Below are 25634 nucleotides of genomic sequence, written 5' to 3'. Positions count from 1 at the left end.
AATAAAATCTCATTAAAAATATTCCCAAGAATTGAGTGTGGGTAATAGGGATAAACATCTTCATCATCAGATAATAATCCACAGTTTCCTTCTCCACTTAATGGACATAGACCGATATTAAAATCTCCACCCCATACAGTAATCACCTCTTTCTCCCTTTCACTCTGTAGTTTGTTCAAATTACTAACAAGTTTACGCAATACCCCCATCATCTGGTCCCTCGATGCATTGTTGTAAAAGTTAACCAGGGTTAGACTGTGATGTTTATCTAATTTCATGTTAATTATTTGATAGCAGCTTTCTGATATCAGCATAGTTATCTTGATTAATTTAACCTGGTTGGAGATATAAGTACATAGGCCTACCCTTAGCTCTCCTGTGGATAGAAGGGACTGCAGCAGTGTGGTATGTCTTAAAGCCATTAATATGACTTCCTTCTGTCGCCCAAGTTTCTTGAAAGCAAAGAATTAAAACATTTCTGATAAACTCATGCCATACTGGGTTTATCAACTTGGTACGCAAGCCGGTATATTCCAAAATAATACACTCAGATTTTCATTCTGTTCTAAAGAGGACTCTAACCTATCTGGGTATTCTGAGATCATGGGTGGTGATACTTGTGTTTTATTCATCGCACTGGCGTGTTTGTTCCCCCGTGTAGATGATAGAATACAGGGACTCGTCAGTGGGGATTTAATTCCTGAAGGCACAGCTCTGCTGTCGTTAGTTAACCTCTCGACCCCACTGGACGCTTCGTTTCACTTATAAACAGGAGTATCTAACGCAAGATGAATAATATCTGGCCCACTAGGCCTATCTCTTACATCTTGGGTATTAAGTCAATCTATCTCCTCTAATGTGGGTAAGGACTCAAACCGGTTGGACACCTCAACGTTATATAAATGTTTACCAGTTTCAAACACATGCATGCTTATGTCTCTTAACCCCATGTTAGGAGGTGGCTGGTAAAAATAGCCCAAAGTTAATACCAATGCCAGTTATAATCTTGCTACCCGCTCTCCCAAAAATTATTTCCACTAATTGTGGGGTTTTGAACGTAGAACCACACAATCACCCTGTAAAATGTTCCTATCTCTCCCCAACCGGCCGATTCTTCTTGCCATGTTGAATTCATTAAATAGAGCATCAGTTAGCCCTGTTTTAGCCCCCAGTCAATGTAAAGCCTTATTTTGTAAGGAAACCCAAGATTAATTTTCCTTCGTCCTCAGTCTTGGAAAATTAGCCTGGATTACTGTATAGGGGGTGGCGGCTGGTGGTAGGTCCATATGATTTAGATTGTCTGGGATATTCAATCCAGGGGAGGGGGTGAATGAGTGTTTAGATATTGGCTGAAGAAGATTGCCCTCTAGGAAAGTAACACCTTCCCTCTCCTGTACTAAGTTGCCAGTCAGTTCATTTCGAATATGTATATACTCTATAAGTTTCTATGCTCTATATATATATATATGCCATGTGCTATTATTCTGTTTTTGTGCCTATGGTATTTGGTATTTGAGAATCTGCATTAACCTATATATATTGCCTTCCTTCTAAAAGCATTGGATTAATAAATATGTGTGTTTCATTTTAAATGCACCTGAATCTGTTTTCTTGCCTCGCCTTAAGAGAGTGCTGGGTCCTGATTTATTGCCTCATCTTTAGGAGTGCTCATTTACATGTGTTGTTTAAAGGTGCATCAGTACATTTGCCTCCTCTCGGGAGTGCTGGGTTTAGTTGTGTCCTATTGTTTCAAATCAGAAGCAATAAAATATAGATTTCAATATTTTTGTGTGGCCGTTTGCCTGGTTCTAGAGCATAGTGTCCAAGGTCTCTCAAATAAACATGTGGGTCTCTGACAAGTATAATGTGTTGATCAAATCTAAAAACGTGTATATAAAAAAGTATATATACGTGTAAATATATATATATGTATCCTGTTTACATTCCTTGTGGTTAGAAAAATCTCAGTGATTTATAATTCTCCAGGGTTAATAAACCTAGCTGAGGCACGCCTTTTACTCCCAACTAGGCTGTTTGGAGAAAGAAAGACCACAACTGTGGATCCTTGATGACACTGTGTCTCCTTCTTGTTCTCCCGGCTGATATAAGCCCTTTGCTGCCTAAAACCACTTTATTGCTAAATACGCCCTCTAAGCCTATAAGCACGGGCCGCCTCCTTCCTCACTCCGGTCATGACTGAAAGAACCGGCGAGAAAAATGCACACCATCGCGCATACAATGAAGCGGTTCGGGAAGTGTTGAACCCAATAAACGGCTTCACTTTCACGCACCATCAACCGTTACAAAATCGAGATACAGATTGAACCTCTGATACAAGTCAATCCACATTAGTCCGAGGCCTGCGACCTTACTGACCCTCGCATGCCATTAAAATAAACAGTTGAATACTCAGCAGATTATCCGGAATTGAAACCCGTTGTTAAGATTAAACTACTATATGAGCACACCATTGAACTCAGTTTTCAACAGTCGCTTCCAATTTTAAGGCAATCCCTGATTTCTCCAACTCAATAGTGGCCGACCCCGTCCTGAGGAGAACCCTTAAAATGTATTGGGTTCAGTAACGCGTCGACCCCCCTCACAGCTAGTAACAGCCACCACCAGCTTATGAAATGTATTATAGACAACAAGGACTTTCTGTCTGTTGTAACCTCTGGTTGATCTAGCTGTATCTGGCATGTTGCTTATTTAATAAGGATTAATTATTTGCACTGCCCCAGAAAAAAGGACTGGTCTGAAGTTTGTCACACTGTGTTTTTGTACACACTGCTCCATTGATGTGGTTCTTTAATGTATTTTTGTTTGAAATGTACCTGATGTCATTGTTTATTTGGTGTTATTAATATTGTATAGTGTCTTTCTCTATGACATGAATCAAATGTCGAACCATTTTGTACTTTGAATGAAATAAGAAAATGTGGAATAAAAGCACCACAACCACCTAATGATTAAAGGTGGTTTGTTCTGAAGGTATCACGTAATAGTGCACGTCCAAAACACCCCCTCTTTTTCCCTTAGCCTATAAGCACAGCATTCCTTTGAAATTAAGGGGATGGCTGACTCTATGATGACCCCCTCCTGTTGGAGTCATTCTTCATTACAAGCCTGGCAGTTGTTTTCCTTATTTTCCAGCTTGGTGGTAAAGACTTACTGTCTGCGTCTGCATGCACGTTTAAAATCTTAATCACCTCAACCTGCCTCTCTCTACTTACAGGTAGGCCACTGTCAGGCTTGGTGTGCCTCTATTAGTCAAACTACATATATGTTGGCAGATGACTAGCCATGCTTTGCGGTGCATACTTAATAACATTGGATTTTGGCGAGTTGGGTATTCACGTTTGCAAAGCCTGGTACAGAGAGTGTCATATCAACATAATTTTAGATGGCGATATCTTGGAGAGGAGTCTTTAAGGGGCATGATAGTAGGGCCTAGTGATCAATTTAGAAACAAGTAGCTGTGGTATAAAACCATGCACACCTGACATGTTACCCTGTACATCTATTATCTATGTTGTGCTATACTGCTGATACCCAGCTTCAAAATTCCCCTCTTTCATGTAGAAGAGAATTAGAAAATACAGACTTGGGCATTGGGGTGCATTCAATTCAAATTGTAGGCTCAAACAGTTACAAAAATGATGAATAAAGTACTCTTTGAATGTGGATGATTAAGTAAAATGCGTCTTTTTATTTCTATCTCTCAATGTTTCCACACTTATCGGCAGACCAGTCATGGTGATCATCAGTATAACAGCCAATGCGTTTATTGTCACATACTGAATGTTTTCAGGGCACTCGTCATAATTTTCATGTTTTTCTTGATTGCAACCACACAGTACAAACATTAAATCCTAATCAGCTCCAATAATGCAGATGTTTTGGGGAGCAAGGACTAGTATGATAGAAGTGGTTACTGTGATAGTGGTCAGCCAAGGCTCTGGTAAGGCTACCACATAGCAGAATACGTGCAAAGATGTTAGTAGTGACGAATGTTGGATAGAGTGGAATGGTACAGCAACCTTGAAGACTAGACTGACGCTTCTTACACAGATGCTGTTTGTATAGTTCAGGGACATGATTGTGAAGACGTTTGTGAGTGTTGTTATTGCAGGTGCAGTGTCTTGGCTTCCTGGGTGCCCAAGAACCACTGTAACGTGCAGGGTCCCACTATTCCTGGGTTTCAGGAAACACAGAATCCAGCTTGCAGCTGGGTAATGTGAATTTCACTCATCTGTAGCAGCTTTGCTTCGTGCTCCTGGGTTCTAGCTTTTGCTTCTTGCTCCTCCAGCTCAAAAATGACAATCTTCTGCCTGAGGGTTTGCAGATGCCTTTTGAAAGCTGCTCCATAGCTAGTCTGGATCAGGTTTTTGTTCCCGTTTCTTTCCCTTTTCCATCAAAGCAATTTCTTCCTTAATTACTTTCTGATTTTCCAATCCTTAGTGTTTTCTGTTGTGTGATGTTTGATGTAATTTCCTTTTCCTGTTTTTTTAGTATATAAAGGCTTCAGACTGTTTTGAGGGTGTGTTGCAAAAGAGCTGTGTTCCTTTGTTTGTATTTTGACCCCTATTCCACGCTCCTGAAGAATTCCACAACTGGATTCCAGTCCTGGTTTTCTTCAATCCTTTAAAGTCATCATCCAGCTAGGTTTTTTTTATGTCTTTGGGTTTAACGCCTGAGAAGGTGGCAGCATCTCTAGTGCACTTGCCTACCACATATTCTAGTGAGTGGTGACACTGTGGCTTCCAGAAACAGTCACCGGTACATCAGATAGCGGAAGAACCAGACCCGAATTATGGATAAGCATCCAGACCTCAACAGGGGTAAGTATAAGATGTTTGATAAAACTAGGCAAACCATGTTTTGTGTGTATCTAAGTTATGGGTGGTGATGGTGTCAAGAAAGTCTGCAGATAACAATTGAGAAGGCACGGAGCAGGTTGGGAATGGGCTGACTGGAGTAGGAGATGCATGCTGGGTGCATTAAAGTAAGCGGTTGTGGATTCTATGTAGGATGTTGAGGTATGGTGTATGGTTTGTGATAGGCACATGATGTTGACATGACTGAGTGCTTTAAATAAGTGTTCGGCTAAGGATACCATGAGAACCATTTATTAAAATGCAAGGGCATAAACAAAGTGATCAGACCAGCAAGTGACAGCATTTGGAGCTGCTTCATATTGTTGGCTTCAGTGTGCCGATTGTATACAGTGTTAGCATGGCTTAGTCACCTCCATCGTCTACCTGTTAATTCACAGTCATTCCTTCTTAGCATGACTTATCATACTGTTAGAGGAATGACCCTCACACAGGGAATGCACAATATTTTGAGACCACTGCCTATGTGCTGGTGACCTGGTCTGGTTGGACATTTATACAAGAGATCCACTATAGGTCTTGGACCATTAGTTCAACTGTCTCAAGAAGGAAATGCTTCTATATGGTGAGCCACAGCTCCAGGAAGAGCTGTGAGAGTGAGAACTATGGTTTCCTATTCTCCGAGTAGTGCTTTATGTCTGTGACACAACATAGTATAAGTACTATGCCGTGGATTCAGCCACTGCTTTGGGAGTGAATCCTGGATTTGGCTTTGGACACTTTGAGAGTTTGAAGATCAGGAGGGATCATCTTAGCCGAGGATGTGGACATTTCTGAGACCTGCGGCCACAGGGTAGGCATACAAGCACGCTCAATGAGTATCACTCTTGATAAGTGCAGGGGTAGTGCACGAGACTTTGAAGTATATTTTACTTCATCGTGGAGCACTGGGCCATAAGGACAAAGCATGAGGCACTGGAGGAGATGCACTAGTGGACTGAGCTACCATCAGAAGCACGATTTTTGGAAACAAATACAAAACTACCAGAAAAAAAACACACTGAACTCAAATCAATATTCCCAGAGAACTGAAAAGAATCAAGTGAAGGACACAAGAAAATGTGAAGCCTGTCAAAAACTTAAAAATTGGTATCAGCAATTTCAATTACAAAATGAATCAATAAAGCTGCAAAGGAGGACTGGGTGTGCACATTACAATTATCTGTTCAGCTCAGCAAGTGAAAGTGCTGAGAACACAGCAGATTACATATTATTTGCATGACAGGGACACGGGGTCTGGGCTGGACATTGTAAACGTGAACTGGGTTTCTTGGTAATCCAGAGGCAGTCGTTGCAGCTAATGCAGTGTATGCGTCACAGGAGTAGAAAGGGCGTGTAGGGAGGGTGTGTGAAGGGTGATCAGTGTCAGCTAGATAGACGCAGATAATGTAATAGTCATGCGGTGAGGAAGAAAAGTGGGCGTGGCATGTCATGAGGACATAATCAATGAAAATGCTGTGCTCTAGGTGTTCAAGGAGCTGCCCCTACTGATGTTTTAGTCTTTGTCAATTGGACAGGGAAGTTACCAAGTGTCAATCACATGAAGAACGCGGAGTCAGCGACAGCAAGAGGAGAACCACAGCAAGTCCTTTGGAGCCCCTTCCGCTCCCTCACCTCTCACCAAAATAAACAAAACCATCCAAAGTCTGGAACAGTCTTTTAGTTTTTCATGTTGGTCACCGTGCTTCATTTCAAATGAGTCATAAACGCAGATTCGTTCTTTACTATAATGCCCTTATTTACTTACTAACGGAACACACATGACCTAAAAGGCTCACGTTTAACGTCATCAGTGAAGTATTCATCAGAAAAAGTGTCATTATTCCCCAAAAGTTTCTAGGTGCCACCAGTGGCTTCTCTGCTCATCAGAGTTCTGTGTTTTCTAATGCTCTTTATGACCACATACTGGGACCATTTGAGAATTGAGGGGTATTTCCACTTCGCTGCACAATACGATTCTCGACGGCAGTGAACGTGACTTCTTAAGTGTTCTTAGTGACTTTTTCACTGTGCTTGTGCTTAGCACGGAGTAGAAGCTGTTCCCCGCCTTGTGCAGACTGCAGCAAGTGAAGGCGGTTGGCGCCTTGGAATCGCGTCCCTGCAGCTGATGGTTCCCGCCTGCGGGACTCTCGTCGGTCGGGCGAGTTTCACTGCTGGGCTTTGCATCTTTCGCCTTTTCCTCCATGGCACGAGACAGCATGTAGCTGACCTTCCTCTGATGAGCCAGCGCTTCTTCTTTGTCATTTAGCTGTTAAAACAAGATATATATGATTTAACATCTGATTTTATACATCATTTAAATTGCACCAGGTGCCTATCGGTTTGCTTTGCGAGTGGTGCTGAAAACTCATGCATAAACATTAGCACATTTATGTTAATGTAACAAAGAACTTTCCAAATGAAAGGTAGTGAGTGACCTGGTGGATATACGGTAATCTTCATGGTGAAACCGTGCCTTCCTTGCCACAGTACTTGTTAATTGATGATAAGCGCCATCTTTATGGTAGGCACATCTGCCATTAAGTGAAAGAATGTTGTTACCATGAAAATAACCACGTATGATTATATACATTTATTAATATTCATATTTTTATCACAGAACTCCTGAATAGCTCCTTCACCTTCCCGGGTATAAATGACCTGCTTTGGATAAGTAAGTTCTGCCCCTAGAGCTGCAGATTGAGTAGATGTGCGGTTGTAAGTTTGTTGTTTCTGTGCAGAGGTAATGTGGGAAGAGTTTTCATGTAGTAAAAGATAAACCTCTGAGGTGTTGTTAACGTGTTATGAGACGCTGCACTGTGCACAGCTGTGCAATGGGTGAGGGTATGTGAGAGAGTAAATTTACTCTTACACTTTTGAGTAAATTTGTTTTGTTTGACTAGTCACGATTTCAGAGTGTAAATTTACTTGAAGTGTAGACTTTCATTTCTCCATTCTCTGATACAAGGCGGTGGAGCAAATTAAGGAGTCTGAAGGTACTACATGTAACTTTTAACATTTAGGCAGGGATCTTCGTCACTTTGGTGAACATTTCTGCCACCACAATTGAGATCTCTTTCCAGGTGAGTGTAATTATGTTACTCACTACGAATCATAAGTGGGATGCATAATATTATCATATCACTGTTCCAAAGTAATACGGATAATGAATTACAGAATTACAGGCATGATTTTTGTTCTGGCGTGACTAGAAAAACGTCTTTCTTTATATCTTTCTATGTAAGCAATGTTTCTGTGGGTGGTTGGGCACAATTATCTGACTATGGCTGTCAACCGAAACGCCTTATTAAAATTAATTGTGGTGAAAAACACATTATGGAGTGCAGATGTGCTCATTTTACAAGGAGGAGTCATCGTTTGGTGTTTATTCACTGGAAAAACACAGGTTTCAGGGACGTTAAAGTTAGTTGGACATTTCACTTGTACAAAACCAGAGAAATGCTGCCATTATAGTTAGATGAGCTAACTATAACTCGCGCCCCCGCAATGCACTGCTCATGTCATCACATATTACATCATTCATGACATGGTCAGTGACATCACTGATGACATCATCCAGTGACTGTGTGTTTCTGTAAAGTTTAAATATGATTTATGCCAAGGTGTATTGAAGAATGAGTGGGTGTATGAGTGTCTGAATGGATGATTTAGTAGGTGCGTGACAGACTGTATAGGAGAGTGATTAAACGTGTCTTACTGAATGCATGGGTTAGTGACTAAACTGTGTGGATGTCTGTATCAGGCTGTCAGTTGGTGTTAGCGGCTGCATGGGTTGGTGAGTAGCTACATGAGTGTCTATATGGGTTATTGATTGGTCGTCTGAGTATCCGTACGGGTGACTGTGGGTGGGTGACTCTGTGCATGGATGTGTGAGTAGGTGATTCACTGGGTGTATGGGTTAAAAAGTGCATCTGTGAAGGGCTGTATGGGTGGGTGAGTGTGTGTATGGGTGTGTTGGTGAGTGAATAAAATGTCTCAATGGTACATGTGTGAGTAACTACATATGTGAAAGGCAGTATATGAGAGTGTTGGGAGTATATAAATGACTATATGTAACTGAGCGATTGTGAGAGTGGCTGTATGGATGAGTGTGAGCTAGTATCAGTGATTGTATGAGAGAGTAAGTATGTGATAGTATCTGTATGAATAAGTGAGGTGGTGTGTGTATAACTGTATAGGTGAGTAAATGGGAGTGTGATTGATTCTTTTCATGACTTACTAGGTGTGTGAGTAACTCTATGGATGAGTGGCGGTGTGTAAGTGTCTGTATAGGTGTATGAATGCATATGATAGTGCTGTATTGATGAGTGACTGCATGTATGAGTGGCTGTATGGGTGAATGAGTGGATGTGTGTAGACCTAAGAATCAGTGAGTGGGTATGCAGCAACTGGTATTGGTGTGTCTATGGTTTCGAAAATGGTAGTCTGTATTTTAGAGTGGGTGTATCAACGTTCATGTTAGGGTGTGAAGAGGTGCATCAGATTATCACGTGGATGATGTCATCAGTGATGTTATTTGAGATGTCATCAGTGATATCACTGACCATGTCATGAATTATGTAATATGTGACATCATCAGCAGAGCATTGCGGGGTCACAAGTTATAGTTAGCTCAACTAACTGTAACGGCCGAATTTCTCTGGTTTTGTACAAGTGAAATGTCCAACTAACTATAACGCCCCTGAAACCTGTGGATTTTTCAGTGAATTTCAAAGGTGTTTTGTTTTAAAAAAAATCTGTTTATTAGATTTTTGATAAACATGTTATAATGCACAGTGATGTACTAATCAATGCATCAATCCCCAACACACCCACCCCCCCGCCCGCCCCCCACCCGGCATGGCTAATGAGATTACAACGTTCACTTGACGGAACATGAGCCTCACAGAGTCAATAAAATACGATATACAGAACCATGGTAATGAATGCAGTTGTGGTAACAGTCAGTCCTATTTCTAGCACAGAGCAGCCTATAATCAATCACAGCATCACAAATCAGGGTGGCTTAACAAATATACAGTGAGGGGGGCCCAAAATTCTTTAGGCCGTGAAGCCTCAGGAATATCGTCAGCTTAGGCCTCCAACTGATCCCTGCAATAAAGTAAGTCACAAATCCATTTATTAACAGTGGGAACAGATTTTGCCCCCCAATTCAGTGCCACCGCCCTCTTGGCCATCAGGGTCGAGACTGCAACAATGCGTTGATTGCAGAACATGAGACTTTTAACGCTACCCAGGAGGCACACATCTGGAGTACAGCGCACAGGTTCCATAACAACAGCCATTAGCACCTTCACCACCCTAGTCCAAAACTCAAATACACCAGCACAAGACCATGCCAGATGCAGAAAAATCGGCATTCGCATGTCCACACCTCACACAATTAGCATCTTCTCACAGGCCAAACTTACAGAGTTGCAATGGGGTATAGTACAACTGGTGCAAGAACTTAAAGTGGATCATACGAAGATTACAGTTCGATGTGAAGCGCCCAGTGAGTGCACAGCAAGATTGCCACTGCTCTGTCGTTAATGCGGGTCCCAGCACCACACTCCATTTCGAACAAGAGGGGTGTTCTCCTGGCTCATTTTCCCTTTGCGAAGCATTGTAAAGCCTGGTAATTAGGCCCTTTTTCCCTGTCCCAGCCAGCACCGACTGCAGTGCTCGCATCGGCCTAGGCTCCACTGGAAAGGCTGGGTAAATATCCCTAATAGCTGGTCGCACCCAGACATATACAAACCCTAGCATAAAGCTGCGATGCCGATCCCCTTGTACGTCCTGCAATGAACGAAACTGCCCTTGTTTATACAAGTCCCCCAAGGTAGTAATGCCGATGGCCGCTAGTTCCCGTAGTGTAAGTTTCTCCCGGGCCGCCGAGATATCTGGGTGTGCAGCCAGTGGGAATAAAGGGGCATACAGTGTGGGAAGACGGGACATTTTGGCTAAGGCCCTCCAGGCCCACGCTGTGCACAGTGCAGGATTTATTTTGGCTCTGGGCCCACCCATCCCCCTGAGAGGATGGCCGCCTGCCACGGCAATGGAATCACAGCATCCACCTCTATTGCAGTATGGGGTTGAAAACGCTGTGGAAAGTGCCAATAGTGCACAAACTGCACTTGTGTGCAGAGATAATAGAGCCGTAGATCAGGCGCCTCGAAGCCCCCGCGGTCACAGGGTTGACCCTAAGATATCCCAACTGCATCTGGGTTTCTTGCCACCCCACACGAACGTGAGCAGTGCAGACTGGAAAGTACGGAACAACGCAATGTTTAATCTAATCGGAATATTTAAGAAGAGATAAAGTAATTTGGGCAAAATAGTCATTTTAATTCCCACGATTCGATCAGCTAGCGAAAGAGGCAGACAAGTCCATCGCTCAGTTTGCTCAATGGTCCGTGTAATCTCCCGGCCATAGTTCTCAGAGATCAGCCGATCAGGGTCTCTGTGGAACCATATCCCTAGGTACTTCACCGGATCCTGAGTCCACGCCAGTGGGAAGTCCATCTCTACCTCCAGAGTTCCAGCCGTGAGCGGAAACACAATAGTCCGCCCAATTAATCCCCAGCCCAGAATACCTCTCAAACTTAACATACTCCCGGAGAAGTGCTGGTAGGAAGGTGGCAGGCTCCCTCACGTACAACAGCATATCATCAGCGTAGAGTGAAACCACCAAAGGTCGCTGCCTAAAGAGAAGTGCAGCCGCAGCATGCCGCTGCCGAAGTTTACAGGCCAACAGCTCTAGTGCGAGTGCGAACAGCATCGGCGACAAGGGGCAATCCTGACACGTACCCCGCTCTATAGGGAAAGCTGAGGACACCCATCCATTAACGCGCACTCGTGGCTCAGTGTACAGCACCCTTATCCACTGCAGAAAGAACGGAGGAAGGCCCATTCTAGTGAAACCATAAAAACATATAGTCCCACTGAAGGGAATCGAATGCCTTTGCTGCATCTAGCAACATAGCAACTGCCTGGAATGCCAGGTCAAAATAATGCAGTGTGGAGAACACCGTACGCAAATTGTGCCCAGTGGATCTAGCTGTCACAAAACCTGGCTGATCCGGCAGAACCAGAAGGGGAACAAGCGGCTGAAGCTTGATGGCTATCATTTTAGCCAATATCTTGGCATCTATATTAATAATGAAAAGAAGCCTATAGGAGTCGCACCGATTGGCAGCCTTATCGGGCTTCAGGAGTGTCACCAATAAAGCCTCTTTTGGATATGCACATCCAGCAGCCGAGGGGCTAATTCATCCACATTAAGCCTTATAGAACTCACTGGGGAGTCCATCCATCCCCGCAGCCTTACATGAGGGAAGAGACATTATAGCTAACTTAACGTCGTCTAGATAGGAGGCACTGCAGCTCCTTTCGCATATAATTTAGTGTAGTACCGAACAATAATATCACTGACCTTGGGAGTTGTATAATAGGCCACTCTATCCTCATCCAGCAGCTCAGGGACACAGGTCTGACTGCATGGTGCCGCGAGCTTCTGGGCCAAAGACCTACCCGGGCGACCCCCTTCCCCATAATAGTGGGCAATACTGCGCATGGTTCTGTGCAATAGCTCCTGATCCACAGTTTCGTTATGTTCCGTAACAAGATCCTGTATTGCAGCTAATGTTGTTGGGGGAAGGGACTTATCGTACTCTCATATGTAGAGATATCGGCTGCCAGCGTATTAATCCAACGTCTAAGTTCCCGCAACACTCCATCCTGCTCCCCTAAGCAAGTGCCCCTAGTCGTCACTTTAAATGCCTCCCACAGTACTCCAGCACTGTCAACCGAGACGTCGTTTTCCCTAAAAAAGTTGTGGCTTGCCTCCCCAATGGTCTGCCTAAAGACAGGGTCCATCAGCGAAGACAGCCGCAGCCGCCATGTAAAAGGTGGTCGCTCACAAGTTGGTACCTGCAATTCAAGAAGCACCGGGGAAGGATCAGAAAGCGTTTGTGCCATGTGACTAACCTTCGTTGTCCAAGTACAAACTGTCTCAGTAACTAGCTAGAAATCTATACGAGACCAGGTCCCGTGCACCGAGGATACAAAAGTGCTTTGCTGTTCCCCCGGATGTTGAGTGCGCCATACATCATGTAAGGCATGAGCCTGGTTGCACCACTACTCATGTGGTCAAGAGCTCCATCCAAACATACGTTAAAAGCACCCCTCCAAAGAATCTCAGCCGATGGGAACCCAGCTATACGGCGCCATACATCTGTAAAAAAGGAAGGGTCATCCACATTCGGTCCATAAACATTCACCAGCAGTACGCTCATACCCCCCAATTGACCATAAACCATCGCCACTCGTCTGTTCTCTTCCATGTCAGTCCAAAGGGCAGTAAATGGGACTCCCTTTCTAACAAGAATCATCAGGCCCCGTGAATAGGTAGAGTAAGAGGACGCTATGCGCACTCCTGCCCATCTAGCACCCACATTCCGTTCAGAGGATCTAGTAAGATGCGTTTCTTGAAGGAACGCCACTTGCACCTCCATCCTATCCAAGTATGCCAGCACTGCTCGAATTTTTTTGGGAATATTCAGACCCCTCACGTTCTAGGTCAAGCACTTTATTTTACCACTCGCACCATGGTCCATCAACAAGGGGAAAATATACCTCCGCTCTTGTGACTGCTATTCGGTGATGCATCTCAATGTCCTGTATCAAATAAAACGACAGCGCCAATGCCTTCCCCTGAACCACAAACCCCACCCTCCACCCACTTCAGCTTCCCCAACTCGCCAAAGCCATCCCAATGTGATACCAAATGCCCCAACCAAAAACAAAGGAGAGTAACTTGTTTGTGGGGTACACCCACTAGAGGGGGACGTCGGAGCGCTCCTAACCTCCCATTTAGTAGGAGGTGGCTGAGCAGGTCTAGGGACTGTGCCACATTAACCATTCTGGGACCCCAGGGCACAGACCATTATGAGCCCAACTTCCTAGGAGAGCACATACATAGAAAATATGAAGTCTTCTTAGTACAGTGTGTATAAAAAAAAAAAGCAAAAAGCAATAGTCCAGTACCTGAGGTAACTGACTCCTCTACTACTGTTCCGCATCGCTGCGGCCGCGCTGGACTCCCGCCGCTTCCACTTCAGCTGCTTCACATGTTCAAGGGCTGACTTAGGATTGGAGAAAATGTTTGAGTCTCCATCAGGGTCAATCCGCAATCGAGCAGGGTACAGCATCGCATAGGGGACCCCCTCAGATTGCAGAATATTTTTTTACATTACCAAATTCTCTGCGGGCAGCTTGCACACCGACAGTAAAGTCAGGGGAAAAGGTTAAAGCATTACCTTGATGCGCAATAGACCCCTTGTCTCTGGCTCTGTAGAATGGCATCACGGTCCCTATAGTTTAACACACTAGCTATAATTGGGCGGGGAGGGCCCCCCGGGACCGGACGCGCCGCGAGCGAGTGGTGCGCGCGTTCCACAATGAACATATTTGACAACTGTTCAGTACCAAAAATGTCTTTAATGAGATTTTCTATGTAGCTCTCCATTTTTCCCACATTGGTGTGTTCCGGCAGCCCCGTGAGTCTTATGTTGTTAGGCCGGGACCGCGCCTCCAAATCCTCATTCTTGGCCTGCTGGCAGCCACCGCACCCGTGCCTCACTCCCTCCCCAATGCTTCCCACAGCTCGCAGAGCTCGACCCGCACCCCCGGGCCCGGACCCACCTCCGCAGTCACGAGCCCAGTCAGGCCTAGCCCCACTCACCGCAGTTGGCACCAGGAGGACATGGCAGGCGGTGGGTACTCACCGGAGCAGCCTGGGCCAGGAGCTGAGTTCAGGCCGCCGCACCTCCTCCATCCACTGCGGGGCTACGCTCGCGCACGTCAGGTCCGCGATACTCCAGCAGCAGTCGATTGCACGGCAATCCGCCTCAGGCACAGTCAAAGTTCCTCCGTGCCGGCTGCCACTTCCAAGATCTGCCCGCAATCCTCAGTTATTTAGATCTACACACAGGGCAGTGGCCACAGCGAGAGAGCTTCACCTCAGGGACGCATCTCGGGCGCCATCTTGCCCGCGCATGCTAGAACCATGTCAAGCCGAATCCCCAGCACGGAGGCAGCGCTGGGCTCTTCATGGTTCCCAAAAAGAAAGCAGAGGAGTGATATCTTGCAGTCCCCCTGCAACAGTGTTGTGGATGCAGCGATTTGGTGGCAGATTATGGACCGACAGCAGCCCAGCCGGGCAGAGCTACACTTGGGTGCGGCCATCTTGCTGCGCGCCCTCTAGAGCGCCCTTCAAAGGTTTTTTAAATGCTAATTTCTAACTATGCCTACAGAGGTAGGACATGTGCAGAAAGAGGAAGAAAGGCGCAGAAAGAAGCAAGAAAAATGCAGAAAGAACCAACAAAAGTGCAGAAAGAGGGCTTGTTGCAAATTCATCCTGTGCCTCCATCTTTGTGCTGACTGCCACTGGTGGTAACTGACTAACCAGGCCCAGAGCCAGTGCTATGCTGAAAGACATTTAGAATACATTGAAAACACCTACATACACTAGGGTAGACTATGGGTTGGGGTACCCCTGTGATTGGCATGATTTCCCCTGTAAGGCCCTAGTACATAATAGCACAGGGGGATTAAAACTACCTCTAACTCAGAGGTGCAGAAAGAGGCAAGAGAAGTGCAGAAAAAAGCAACAGAGGTACAGAAATAGGCAAGAGTGGTACAGAAAGAGGGAAGAGAGGTGTAGAAAAAGGCAAGAGTGTTGCACAAAGAGGAAAGAGGGATGCAGAAAGAGGCAAGAGAAGTGCAGAAAGAAGCAACAGAGGTACAGAAAGAGGCAAGAGTGGTGCAGAAAGAGGGAAGAGAGGTGTAGAAAGAGGCAAGAGAGTTGCACAAAGAGGGAAGAGGGGTGCAGAAAGAGGCAGGAGAGTTGCAGAAAGAAGCAAGTGAAGTGCAGGAAGATGCAACAGAGGTGCAGAAAGACGCAAGAGAGGTGCAGAAACAAGCAAGAGAAGTGCAGAAAGAGGCAAGAGAATTGCTGAAAGAAGGAACCGAGGTTTAGAAAGAACTAAGAGAAGTGCAAAACGAGGCAAGTGAGGTGCAGAAAGAAGCAAGAGCAGTGTAGAGAGAGCCAACAGAGGTGCAAAAAGAGGCAAGAAGGGTGCACAAAGAGGTAGGAGAGGTGCACAAAGAGGCAGGAGGGGTGCAGAAAGAAGCAAGTGAGGTGCAGAAAGAGGCAAGAGAGGTGCAGAAAGAGGCAAGAGAGGTACAGAAACAGGCAAGAGAAGTGCAGAACGAGGCAAAATAATTGCTGAAAGAAGTAACAGAGGTGTAGAAAGAAGTAAGAAAAGTGGCACGTGAGACGCAGAAACAGGCAAGAACGGTACAGAAAGAAGGAAGATGAGTGCAGAAAGAGACAACAGGGGTGCAGAAAGAAGCAAGACAGGTGCAGAAAGAAGCAACAGTGGTGCAGAAAGAGGCAAGAGAAGTGCAGAAAGAAGCACCAAAGGTACAGAAGGAGGCAAGAGAACTGCAGAAAGAGGCAAGAGAGTTGCAGAAACAGGCAAAAGAGGAAAAGAAAGAGGGAACAGAGGTGCAGACAGATGCAAGAGAGGTGCAGAAACAGGTAAAAGGGGAGCAGAAAGAGGCAAAAAAGGTGCAGAAATTTGCAAGAGAGGTGCAGAAAGAAGCAAGAGCAGTGCAAAAGAACCAACAGAAGGAGGCAAGAGAACTGCAGAAAGAGACAAGAGAGCTGCAGAAACAGGCAAAAGGGGTGCAGAAAGAGAGAACAGGTGGGCAGACGGGAGGGAAGAAGGGTGCAGAAAAAGGCGAGAGGGATGCAGAAATTTGGAACAGATGTGCAGGAAGAAGCCAGATCAGTGTAAAACGAACCAACAGAGGTGCAGAAAGAGGCAAGAGGGGTACAGAAAGAGGCAAGTGAAGTGCAGAACGAAGCAAAAGAGGTGCAGAAAGAACCAACAGAGGTGGAAAAAGAGGCAAGAGGGGTGCAGAAAGGGGTAGGAGAGGTGCACAAAGAGGCAACAGGAGTACGGAAAGAGGCAGGAGGGGTGCAGAAAGAGAAAGAGAACTGCAGAAAGAAGTAACATGTGCTGAAAGAGGCACAAAGGGTGCAGAAAGAGACAAGACAGGTGAAGAAAGAAGGAACTGGGGTACAGAAAGAGGCAAGTGAGGTATAGAAAGAGGCAAGAGAGTTGCACAGAGGGAAGAGGGGTGCAGAAACAGGCAAAGGACGTGCAGAAAGAAGCAAGTGAGGTGCAGAAAGAGGCAAGAGCAGTGCAGAAAGAAGCAAGAGAGTGAAGTGCAGAAGGAGGCAAGAGAACTGCAGAAAGAGGCAAGTGAGGTGCAGGAAGAGGCAAGTGAGGTACAGAAAGAAGCACGATAAGTGCATAAAGAAGCAACAGAAGTGCAGAAAGATGGAAGAGGGGTGGAGAGAAAGGCAAGGGGGTGAAGAAAGAAGCAAGACAGGTGCAGAAAGAAACAAAAGAAGTGCAGAAAGAAAGAACAGAGGTGCAGAAAGAGGCAAAAGGGGTGTAGAAAGATATAAGAGGGACACAGAAAAAGGCAAGAGAAGTGCAGAACGAGGGAAGAAGGGTGCAGAAAGAGGCAAAAGGGGTACAGAAAGAAGCAAATGAGGTGCAGAATGAGGCAACAGATGTGCAGAAAGAGGGAAGAGAGGTGCAGAAAGTAGAAGAGATTTGCAGAAAGAGGTAAGAGAAGTGCAGAAAACGAAAGAAATGTGCAGAAAGAAGCAACAGAAATGCAGAAAGAGGCAAGAGAGGCGCAGAAGGAAGCAAGAGTGGCTTGTACACCATTAGTACCAATTTAACACCCACATTTAGCAATAAGTAACAGGTGAATATTCTAGGTTTGCAAAGGGCCTTCCACCACGCTGTAGCACTTGTCACTGCATTTTTGGTAACGTTTGAGCTGTTTGAGCTAGAAACAAGGCTTTTTTTGTTCAAATCTGCAGATTAGGGAGCAGATGATGATTTATGTGGCTAAAGCAGAAAATGTATAATTGTGCGAAAATCGGTGCAGCCAAACAGTAGCATAATTCCAGTGGCCCTGCTCATACCTCTGAATAGGTCCACAAGTGCTCCTTAGTGATTCCTTCTTTTTTTGTCTCACTAAGTTCATAGTTGAGCTTCTATGGAAACGAGGAAGTGTAAAACCTGACGTTACCACTCCACAACACAAACTACCATACCACATTATTACTCTCCATAACACATAATCCCACTCTACATAATTTCTATATACTAAATACCACATACTTTCTATCCACATCATTTCACTCCACCACATAATTCCACTACACACAACGTACAGCCACTCTACTCCAAAAAACATAAGTAAAAAACTTTTACATTTATAATGCCAATAGCTCAAATTCTCGCAGATGCGAAACCTATTCAATTGCAAACACGTCTTTAACTAGTAGTCGCGTTTGCAGAGTGGTGGAGAAAGGGTGCTGTGCCATTGACCAGCGCTCAGGAATTCCGCTGCGTATGACTTACAGGAGGTACCAGGAGGGCTTCTTGGCCCCAAATGTCCCTCCAGAGTAAATTGGACTTCACCCCCCTTCCCGTAGTCTGTCAGGAGGCACGTTTGCAGAGTGGTGGAGAAAGGGGGGCATGGCCTCCGAAGACGTTTTAGCAATCCCACTGTGTGGGACTCACTGGAGGTAACAAAAGGGGTAGTTATCCCCAAAGAACATCCCTGGGGGCCAACTACCCCTTCTATTACCTCCAGTAAGTCCCACACAGCAGGATTGCTAAGTTCTCATAGCAGGCCACGCCCCCTTTGCCCACCACTCTGCAAACGCGCTGCCAGGCTCGCTCTTGGATGGGTATTGAAGTCCCCTTCGCTGCTGGGGGTCCTTTAGGGGCCAACTAGCCTACCTCTTACCTCCAGTAAGCCCAACACAGTGGGATTGCTGAAAGGCCACGCCCCTTCCTGGCACGTTCTAAGTTGGGTTATTAAGTCCCCTTCATTCCTGATGGTCCCTGGGGGCCAACTAGCCCACCAGGTACCTCCAGTAAGCACCACACACCTGGATTGCTGAGAGTGGTCTGAGGCCACACCCCCCTTTTTACACCACTCTGCAAACGCGGCTCCTGGCGTACTGCTGCTTGGGGGATGAAGTGCACTTGTGTCCTGAGAAAAGAAGCTTGAATCCTCAGCACCAGCTTAACTGGGAAGAATGTGGTATAGGGTGGTTGGACAGAGAGAGCCTGAAATTTGCTCAGATGATTAGCTGATGTTATGACCGTTTTGAGGGTCAAGCAACGTAATGGCCAACTGTGCATTGGCTCAAAGGGAGTGCACAATAAAAAACGTAAAAATCAAATTCAAATTCTTCTATCAACACAGGGTTTCAGTGGAAACAAATGTTTCAAACGTTACAAACTTCTCATCACAACGGGAAATTAAAACAATAAAGGCTGATCCAGCAACCTCAAACAAGCAGACAGAGCCGACTAATAGCCCACAACAGTGCCCAAGCAAGTCCTTGCTGGCCCAGTAACAAAACAAACAAAAAAAGTAAGATAACTTCTGCAGTGGGTCAATCTGGTTAGTGCTGCACCAAACCACAAATTTGTCCCAACCACTGGTATACACTGATTTTGAACATGAACGCCTCGCTGCCAAAATGACATCATCAACCTCAGTAGGAAGGCCAAATGAGGACAACTGCCACTGCTCAAGATGAAGATTCTCTCCTTCAGTAGGGGTTGGGCCATGTTTAATGTGCCACTCTAATCTGGATCACATGTTGTCAAATGTATGTATACGACTATATGCAACTCTAGCCCTACAGGAATAGCACCTGGGTTACTGAATAGGTCACCTTTTTTTTTTTTTGTCCTCATTGTGCAATACCGGGTTTTTGAGATTTTTCAGGGATCTCTTGAAATTTGGATAGCTCTCTTTCGTGACTCCCATTATAGAGAGTTGTCAAGGATGCTGTATCTCTTTGACCCTTTTATGGAAGGTGTGTGGAGCTAGCCATTCAGGCTACTCTAGTCGTCAAGACTTCAGGTGTATTGTTATTGCATAATCATTGGACCCATGTTGAAACAACCTATAGTTTAACGGATCGAAACATTTTGTTGTTCCCAAATTTCCCAGAATTTGAATCTTTTGTTGGCCCTCCCGCTCCTATCTAGTCTTGAAATCCTATGTACAGTATTTACCCACCCCATATGTGAGGGGGTGGCAGATCTTAACCAATTCACACATATTTCCCTCCTGGCAAGAAGAATTAAGGTAAAGAGCAGATTTTCTTGCTCTTTCGTTAATTTAACAAGTTTTGCCCCTTCTTCTCTAACCCCAAATATAACCAGATGGGTACTTACATCAACTGGATATTTAAATACCTTCTCCAGGGTTTTGGACACCTCTCTCCAGAAGACATCAATCTGGGGGCACTGCCGAAACATATGCAAGTCGTCTGCTTCAACTTCATCACATTTCGGACATTTTTTTCGGAATTGAATTTTTGAATTTCGAAAGCTTTTTCGGCGTCCAATACGCTCTATGAAGAGTGAACAGATGATTTCTTCTTAAGGCAGCAGATTTTATAACACCCCAGCATTTCCCCATAGATACTTGCCATAGGTTTTCGATCATTTGTCGGCAGTGCATTACTCCAGATCTTCTCTAATGTCTTGAGGTTGTCTTCTCCTGTTTCTATAAGCATCCAATACCATAAGGAGACTTCTTTCTTATGAGTTCCGATATTAAACATTTTGAGCTCCATTTCTCTGTCTCCTTCATAGGGTTCCGTCAGGGTCTTGATCCAGCTGGATAGTTGATAAAACTTGAATTTAGATAGAGAGCCTCCCATGATGTTATTCAGGAGGGACCAGCTTATGATGTGATCCTGTTTCATCAGTTGCCCCCATCTAGTAACCCTATTTAGTAAGAGAGGAGTTGAAAGACTATCTTGGAGGCATTCTGGCGTGCCAGGGGACTCCCATATCGGGGCATATTCACTGTAGTAGGGGATTTTAGTTGATTTTCTTATTTGTGTGCACAGTTTGACTGCGGATAGGAGGACCTTTAGTTTTATTTTTTTGTAAAATTTTGGGTGGCCAAATTTGTATAAAAAGTTTCCCACAGGTCTCGTTATGGCTTGCAAGTGAGGTGGATAAGATTTGTAGTCTTTTAATAAGATTCTTGCATATTTAAACTGGAAGGCCCGACAGTATTGCAATAGGTCTGGACTAGCTATACCCCCTTGGTCTTTCTTCTTTCTAAGTTTATTCCATGCAATTCGAGGGGATTTATTGGCCCAAATAAAGGAGTTTAGCTCTCCCTGCAGTTTCTTTATTGATGTTCTATCAAACTCTAACGGGATCGTGCTAAAGATATAAGTGAATTTCGGTAGTATCGTCATTTTGATGATGTTTGACCTTCCCATAAAAGTTACCGGCAAACCACTCCAGGTTTTTAGAAGCTTTCTAGTTTCACTAAGGAGCCTTTTAAAATTTACTTCCGCAATTTTATTTAAATCATTAATTATGTCTAGCCCTAGATATCTTATTTTTGTTTTCATCAAGGGGTGATTATTGGTGCTGTTCCACACCATAATTTCAGATTTTGCTTGGTTGACCGTATATCCAGAAAGTGCTCCAAACTGATTAATAGAAGCCTCAATGTCAGGAAGAGATGTTAAAAAATTATCAGTAAAGATCATCAGGTCATCTGCAAAAAGGGCAACTTTTTTCGTCCATCCATTATAAGAGAACGGGTATATATTAGAGTTGTTCATTAATTTCGTTGCTAAGGGTTCTATATACAGATTGAAAAGAAGGGGCGACATAGGGCAGCCCTGTCTAGTTCCTCTCGTAATTTGTATCTTATTTGAGAGGCTGTTGTTGACTAGGACTCTAGCTGAGGGTTTTTTATATATTAATTTAATTGAATCTCAAAACCGCGTTCAAATATGCCCAGTTAACCCTATCAAACGCCTTGGCTGCGTCCAAGGTGATGATAGCTAGTGGAAGTTTTTCATGAGTTGCTATGTCTATGGCTGCAGTGAGTTCCTGAGTTAGTTCTTGGATTTGTCTGCCCTTCATAAAACCCTTCTGGTTGTTGTCGATTAGGGGGTTGACTACTTTAGTCAATCTTGTTGTTAAGATTTGAGTATAAATTTTGTAGTCACAGTTTAGAAGGGATATGGGCCTATATGATTCACACTGGTCTGGGTTTTTTCCGGGTTTCAAGATAATACTAATAATAGCTTCATTCCATGAAGTCGGGAGATTCTTTTTGTTGATGAAAATGTCATTCATTAATTCAGTGAGATGTGGAGTTAGAGCTTTGCTTAGTGACTGATAGAATTCGTTTGGTAAGGCGTCTGGCCCGGGTGCTTTTCCCCTTTTAAGATTCCTAATAGCTTCTATGACCTCTTCTTCATCTATTTTCTTGTTTATTTCTATCCTCTCTTGCTCGCTGATAGAGGGAAGGTCTATAGAGTCTAAATAGTCTTGGTTTTGGGCCTCTGTCGCATAGCAGTCCTCTTTATAAAGACTACTGAAGAAATTTTGGAATTCTTCTCTGATTTCATCGTCTTCTATTGTTAATATTCCCGATTGGCCCTTACATATCTTGGGTATCTTGTTTCTAGTTTGTTCAGTTTTTAGTTTCCATGCTAGCAGTTTCCCGCAGCCTTCCCCATACTCGTGTTGTGAAAGTTTGCTCATCTCCCATTTCTCTTTTAGTTTAATCTCTATGTGGTCAGCTAGATTTATCTTTTTTTGGGTCCTTTCCATTATCAATTGCGCTCTATTTGAGACTGATGCTTCTTCTGCCAATTTGGTATCAATAGTTTTTAATTCATCCTCCATAAGTTTAATCTTGGATTTGCTCGTTTTGGTTTTCCAGGCTGCAATGTTTAAAATTTTCCCTCTCATAACTGCTTTATAAGTGTCCCAGACTATTTGTGGCGACATCTCCATTTTGTTGATCTTAAAAAAAATTCTGTTGTTTCGGTCATGAGATGATCTATGCTCTGGTTATCCAGAAAGATTGTGCGATCTACTGTCCAGCGCCCTGGAACGCTGTTTTTTTTCACCTGTAAGTCCAGGGCTATTTTGCTGAATGGTCGGATAAATGTGCCGGAATGTGATCTACTCGAGTAATATTTGGCCCTAGACTGGAATCAAGAAGAAGGAAATCGATTCGGGAGGAGTGGCCCAGTCTTTTATTGTGGAAAGTGGATCCCTTTTTTCCGGGTTTTTTTTCTCTCCAGATATCCACTAAACCAAGATCTTTTATGCTCAATGATAACCATTGTCTCATGTTTGGTAGATTTAGTTCTTTCCTTGGAGGATACCTGTTGAGTTTTGGATCTAAAATGATGTTAAAGTCCCCCTCCCAAATTATGGGGGCTGTTGATGATAATAGCTGAGTGTAGAGATTTTGCAGAGGTTCAGAGTCATCACAATTGGGACCATAGTATCCAACTATTGTAAATAAATTACCTTGTAATTTTATGTTAGCTACGGCCCATCTCCCTTGTTTGTCAACTATACTCGCTGTGACAGATACTTTAGCAGCTGTTTTAAATAAAATAATAACTCCCTTTGTATTAAAATTTTGGTCCGTGCAAACGTATGAATCTATCCATCTAAGGTTTTTTATAATGTCTGCCCATTCTTCCTTCAGCAAATGAGTTTCTTGAAGGATCAAAATATTACACTCGGACAATTTTAAATACTCTAGTATCACCCTTCTTCGATTTTTACTCCTAAGGCAATTAACATTCCAGGATAAAATTTTTACAGTCAAAGAATCATCCATGAGATGCTGCTTTTTTCTTTTGTGCTAGGCGAAATTTCTATTGCACTTAGATCCCCTTCCATCTTCTTGATTGCATTTTGAGGACGTTTTTTTTGTAATTTTTTCCCTGATTTGCTCCCCACCCTTTTTGTGCATTTTTTTTTTTACTTGTTTGAATTACAATGTCTCTAGAGACCCACCCTGAGGAAGCCTCCCTAATTTCCATTGGCAAATTAATTTGCCGTTTTGAGCTCTTTGCCTACCAGTCCATGACTTATTTTCTTATTGTTGTTCCTTTACTTGTATTAGTAGTTGTTCAACCTCTCTAGGATCTCTAATATTGTGCATTTTGTTTCTCTACATGATTTTTAAAGAGGCAGGGAATTTCATCTGCACAGTCGCCCCAAGAGATTTTAATTCGGACATAAATTGCCCGAGTTGCCATTGTCTGTCTTGCGTGACCTTGGCGACATCAGATCTAATTCTAAAGGACCAGTCGTCCTTGTTGTAAATCCCTTTTTTTAAAGCTTCACCCAGTATTCTTTCTTTGAGAGAACAGGTTTTGAAATTGACAAGAATTTTTCTCGGGTTTTTCTTAAGATTGTCTTTCCCAAATGGGTCTCGATGTGCTCTTTGTATATCTTCAGCTAACACTTCTAGATCTGCCCAAGGGAAGTATTCTTTAAGTAAGCCTGTAACAAAGCCTTTCATATCTCCACCCTCACGATCTTCTGGAATATTAAGAAGTTTTATGTTATTCCTTCTGGATTGGTTCTCAAGCGACTCCAGTTTATCGCGAAGGGCGGTCTCATTAGATTTCAAAATGCTGATTTCATTTTGCGAAGATGCTACCTCCTTGCTCAGAAATTCCACTGTGGTTTCTACTATTTTAACTCTTTCTCCCAGAGCATTCAACTTAGTATCAAAAGCTTCGCAGGTCTCTTGAATTTCTAGTTGGTTTTTCTCTGAGATTGCAAAGTTGTTCCTCATTTCTGCCAAAACAGTTTCAAGTAGGCTACTCGAGGAAGCTGTTGGTATCTGATGGTCAACCATGTTGGAATCGAGTGACACACCTTCGGGTGAATCGGCCTGGGAGAAATCGTTAACTACAGCGGGTATACATACTGGACTCAACTCCCCCCTGGTCTTTGATGCCGATCTTGGGTCAGAACTAGGTTCAATCATGGCCGCTGTTTCTGTCTCACTCGAGCAGCTCCTGACATTGGGTCGGATCCCTACCGAGTTCATGGCAATAACGTTAGTTTCTGCTAACACGTTATCTTGGTCTACACTGGCTTGCAGGGTGGTTACCATGTTTTGGCTACTCAGTTTTTGACCACTCAGCTGTTTTTCCTCTTGGGTCTGGATTTTAAAGAAAGATCTAAGAGAGGGTGTAATTTTAGGTTTAAGGCTTGTCTCTAAGAGGGAGTGGTTTGCCTTGTCCTGCTTATTTTTATTTTTTAAATAAGAGGTTGATGATAATGATTTTGTCGCAGTGCCTCTCTTTCTACCCTTAGTCTTCTTGGTGCTGGTAGGGGTAATCTGGGAGTTTTTTAAGTTGGGGCTAGTCGAAGGGCATTCAGCCAGAAATTGCTTATTTCTTAGACAGTAGCTGATTTCTCTATTCAATTCTCCAGAGTCACTGTTGGCCTCATCTGTATTCTCCAAGGTCGTGTTATCGGCTATTGGTGTTACTGGTGTTACTGACGAAGACGAAATTAGAACTGAATTGCCATTAGAAGCTTTATCTCTCGTTTGCTTATCAGCTACGGGAGGGGGTTTGATGATAGAAGCCTTTACAGGCGGGATTCCCTCAAATCTCTTTACCCTCTTCATGCAGCCCCCTGCCCTTACCTTGTACGCCGAATTTTCGCTAGCTACGTCGGTTTCATTACAACTAGCGCTGACAATCGGGGTCTGAAATCTCTGGAATCTCTGAAGTCCCGAAGAGTGCTTCGGAATCCGCTCCTG

At 44.0% G+C, this 25634-nt stretch overlaps 1 protein-coding gene across 2 annotated transcripts in view; it reads right to left on the bottom strand.

Moving 5' to 3' along the window:
- Window positions 1-3689: 3689 nt before the first annotated feature.
- CCDC125 (coiled-coil domain containing 125) overlaps window positions 3690-25634 on the bottom strand; it is a 413732-nt gene continuing 391787 nt past the window's right edge. For both annotated transcript variants that reach the window (XM_085632389.1, XM_085632387.1), the window contains exon 12: window positions 3690-7143. In XM_085632389.1, coding sequence (XP_085488515.1) covers window positions 6778-7143 — 366 coding nt within the window. In that variant the 3' untranslated portion in view covers window positions 3690-6777. The remainder of the gene's footprint in view (window positions 7144-25634) is intronic.

This window comes from Triturus cristatus, chromosome 2_1 (assembly GCF_964204655.1).
Source record: "Triturus cristatus chromosome 2_1, aTriCri1.1, whole genome shotgun sequence".
Classification (NCBI taxonomy): domain Eukaryota; kingdom Metazoa; phylum Chordata; class Amphibia; order Caudata; family Salamandridae; genus Triturus; species Triturus cristatus.
The sequence above is the reverse complement of the archived record's forward strand: the minus strand, read 5'-3'. Positions and strand labels throughout refer to the sequence as shown.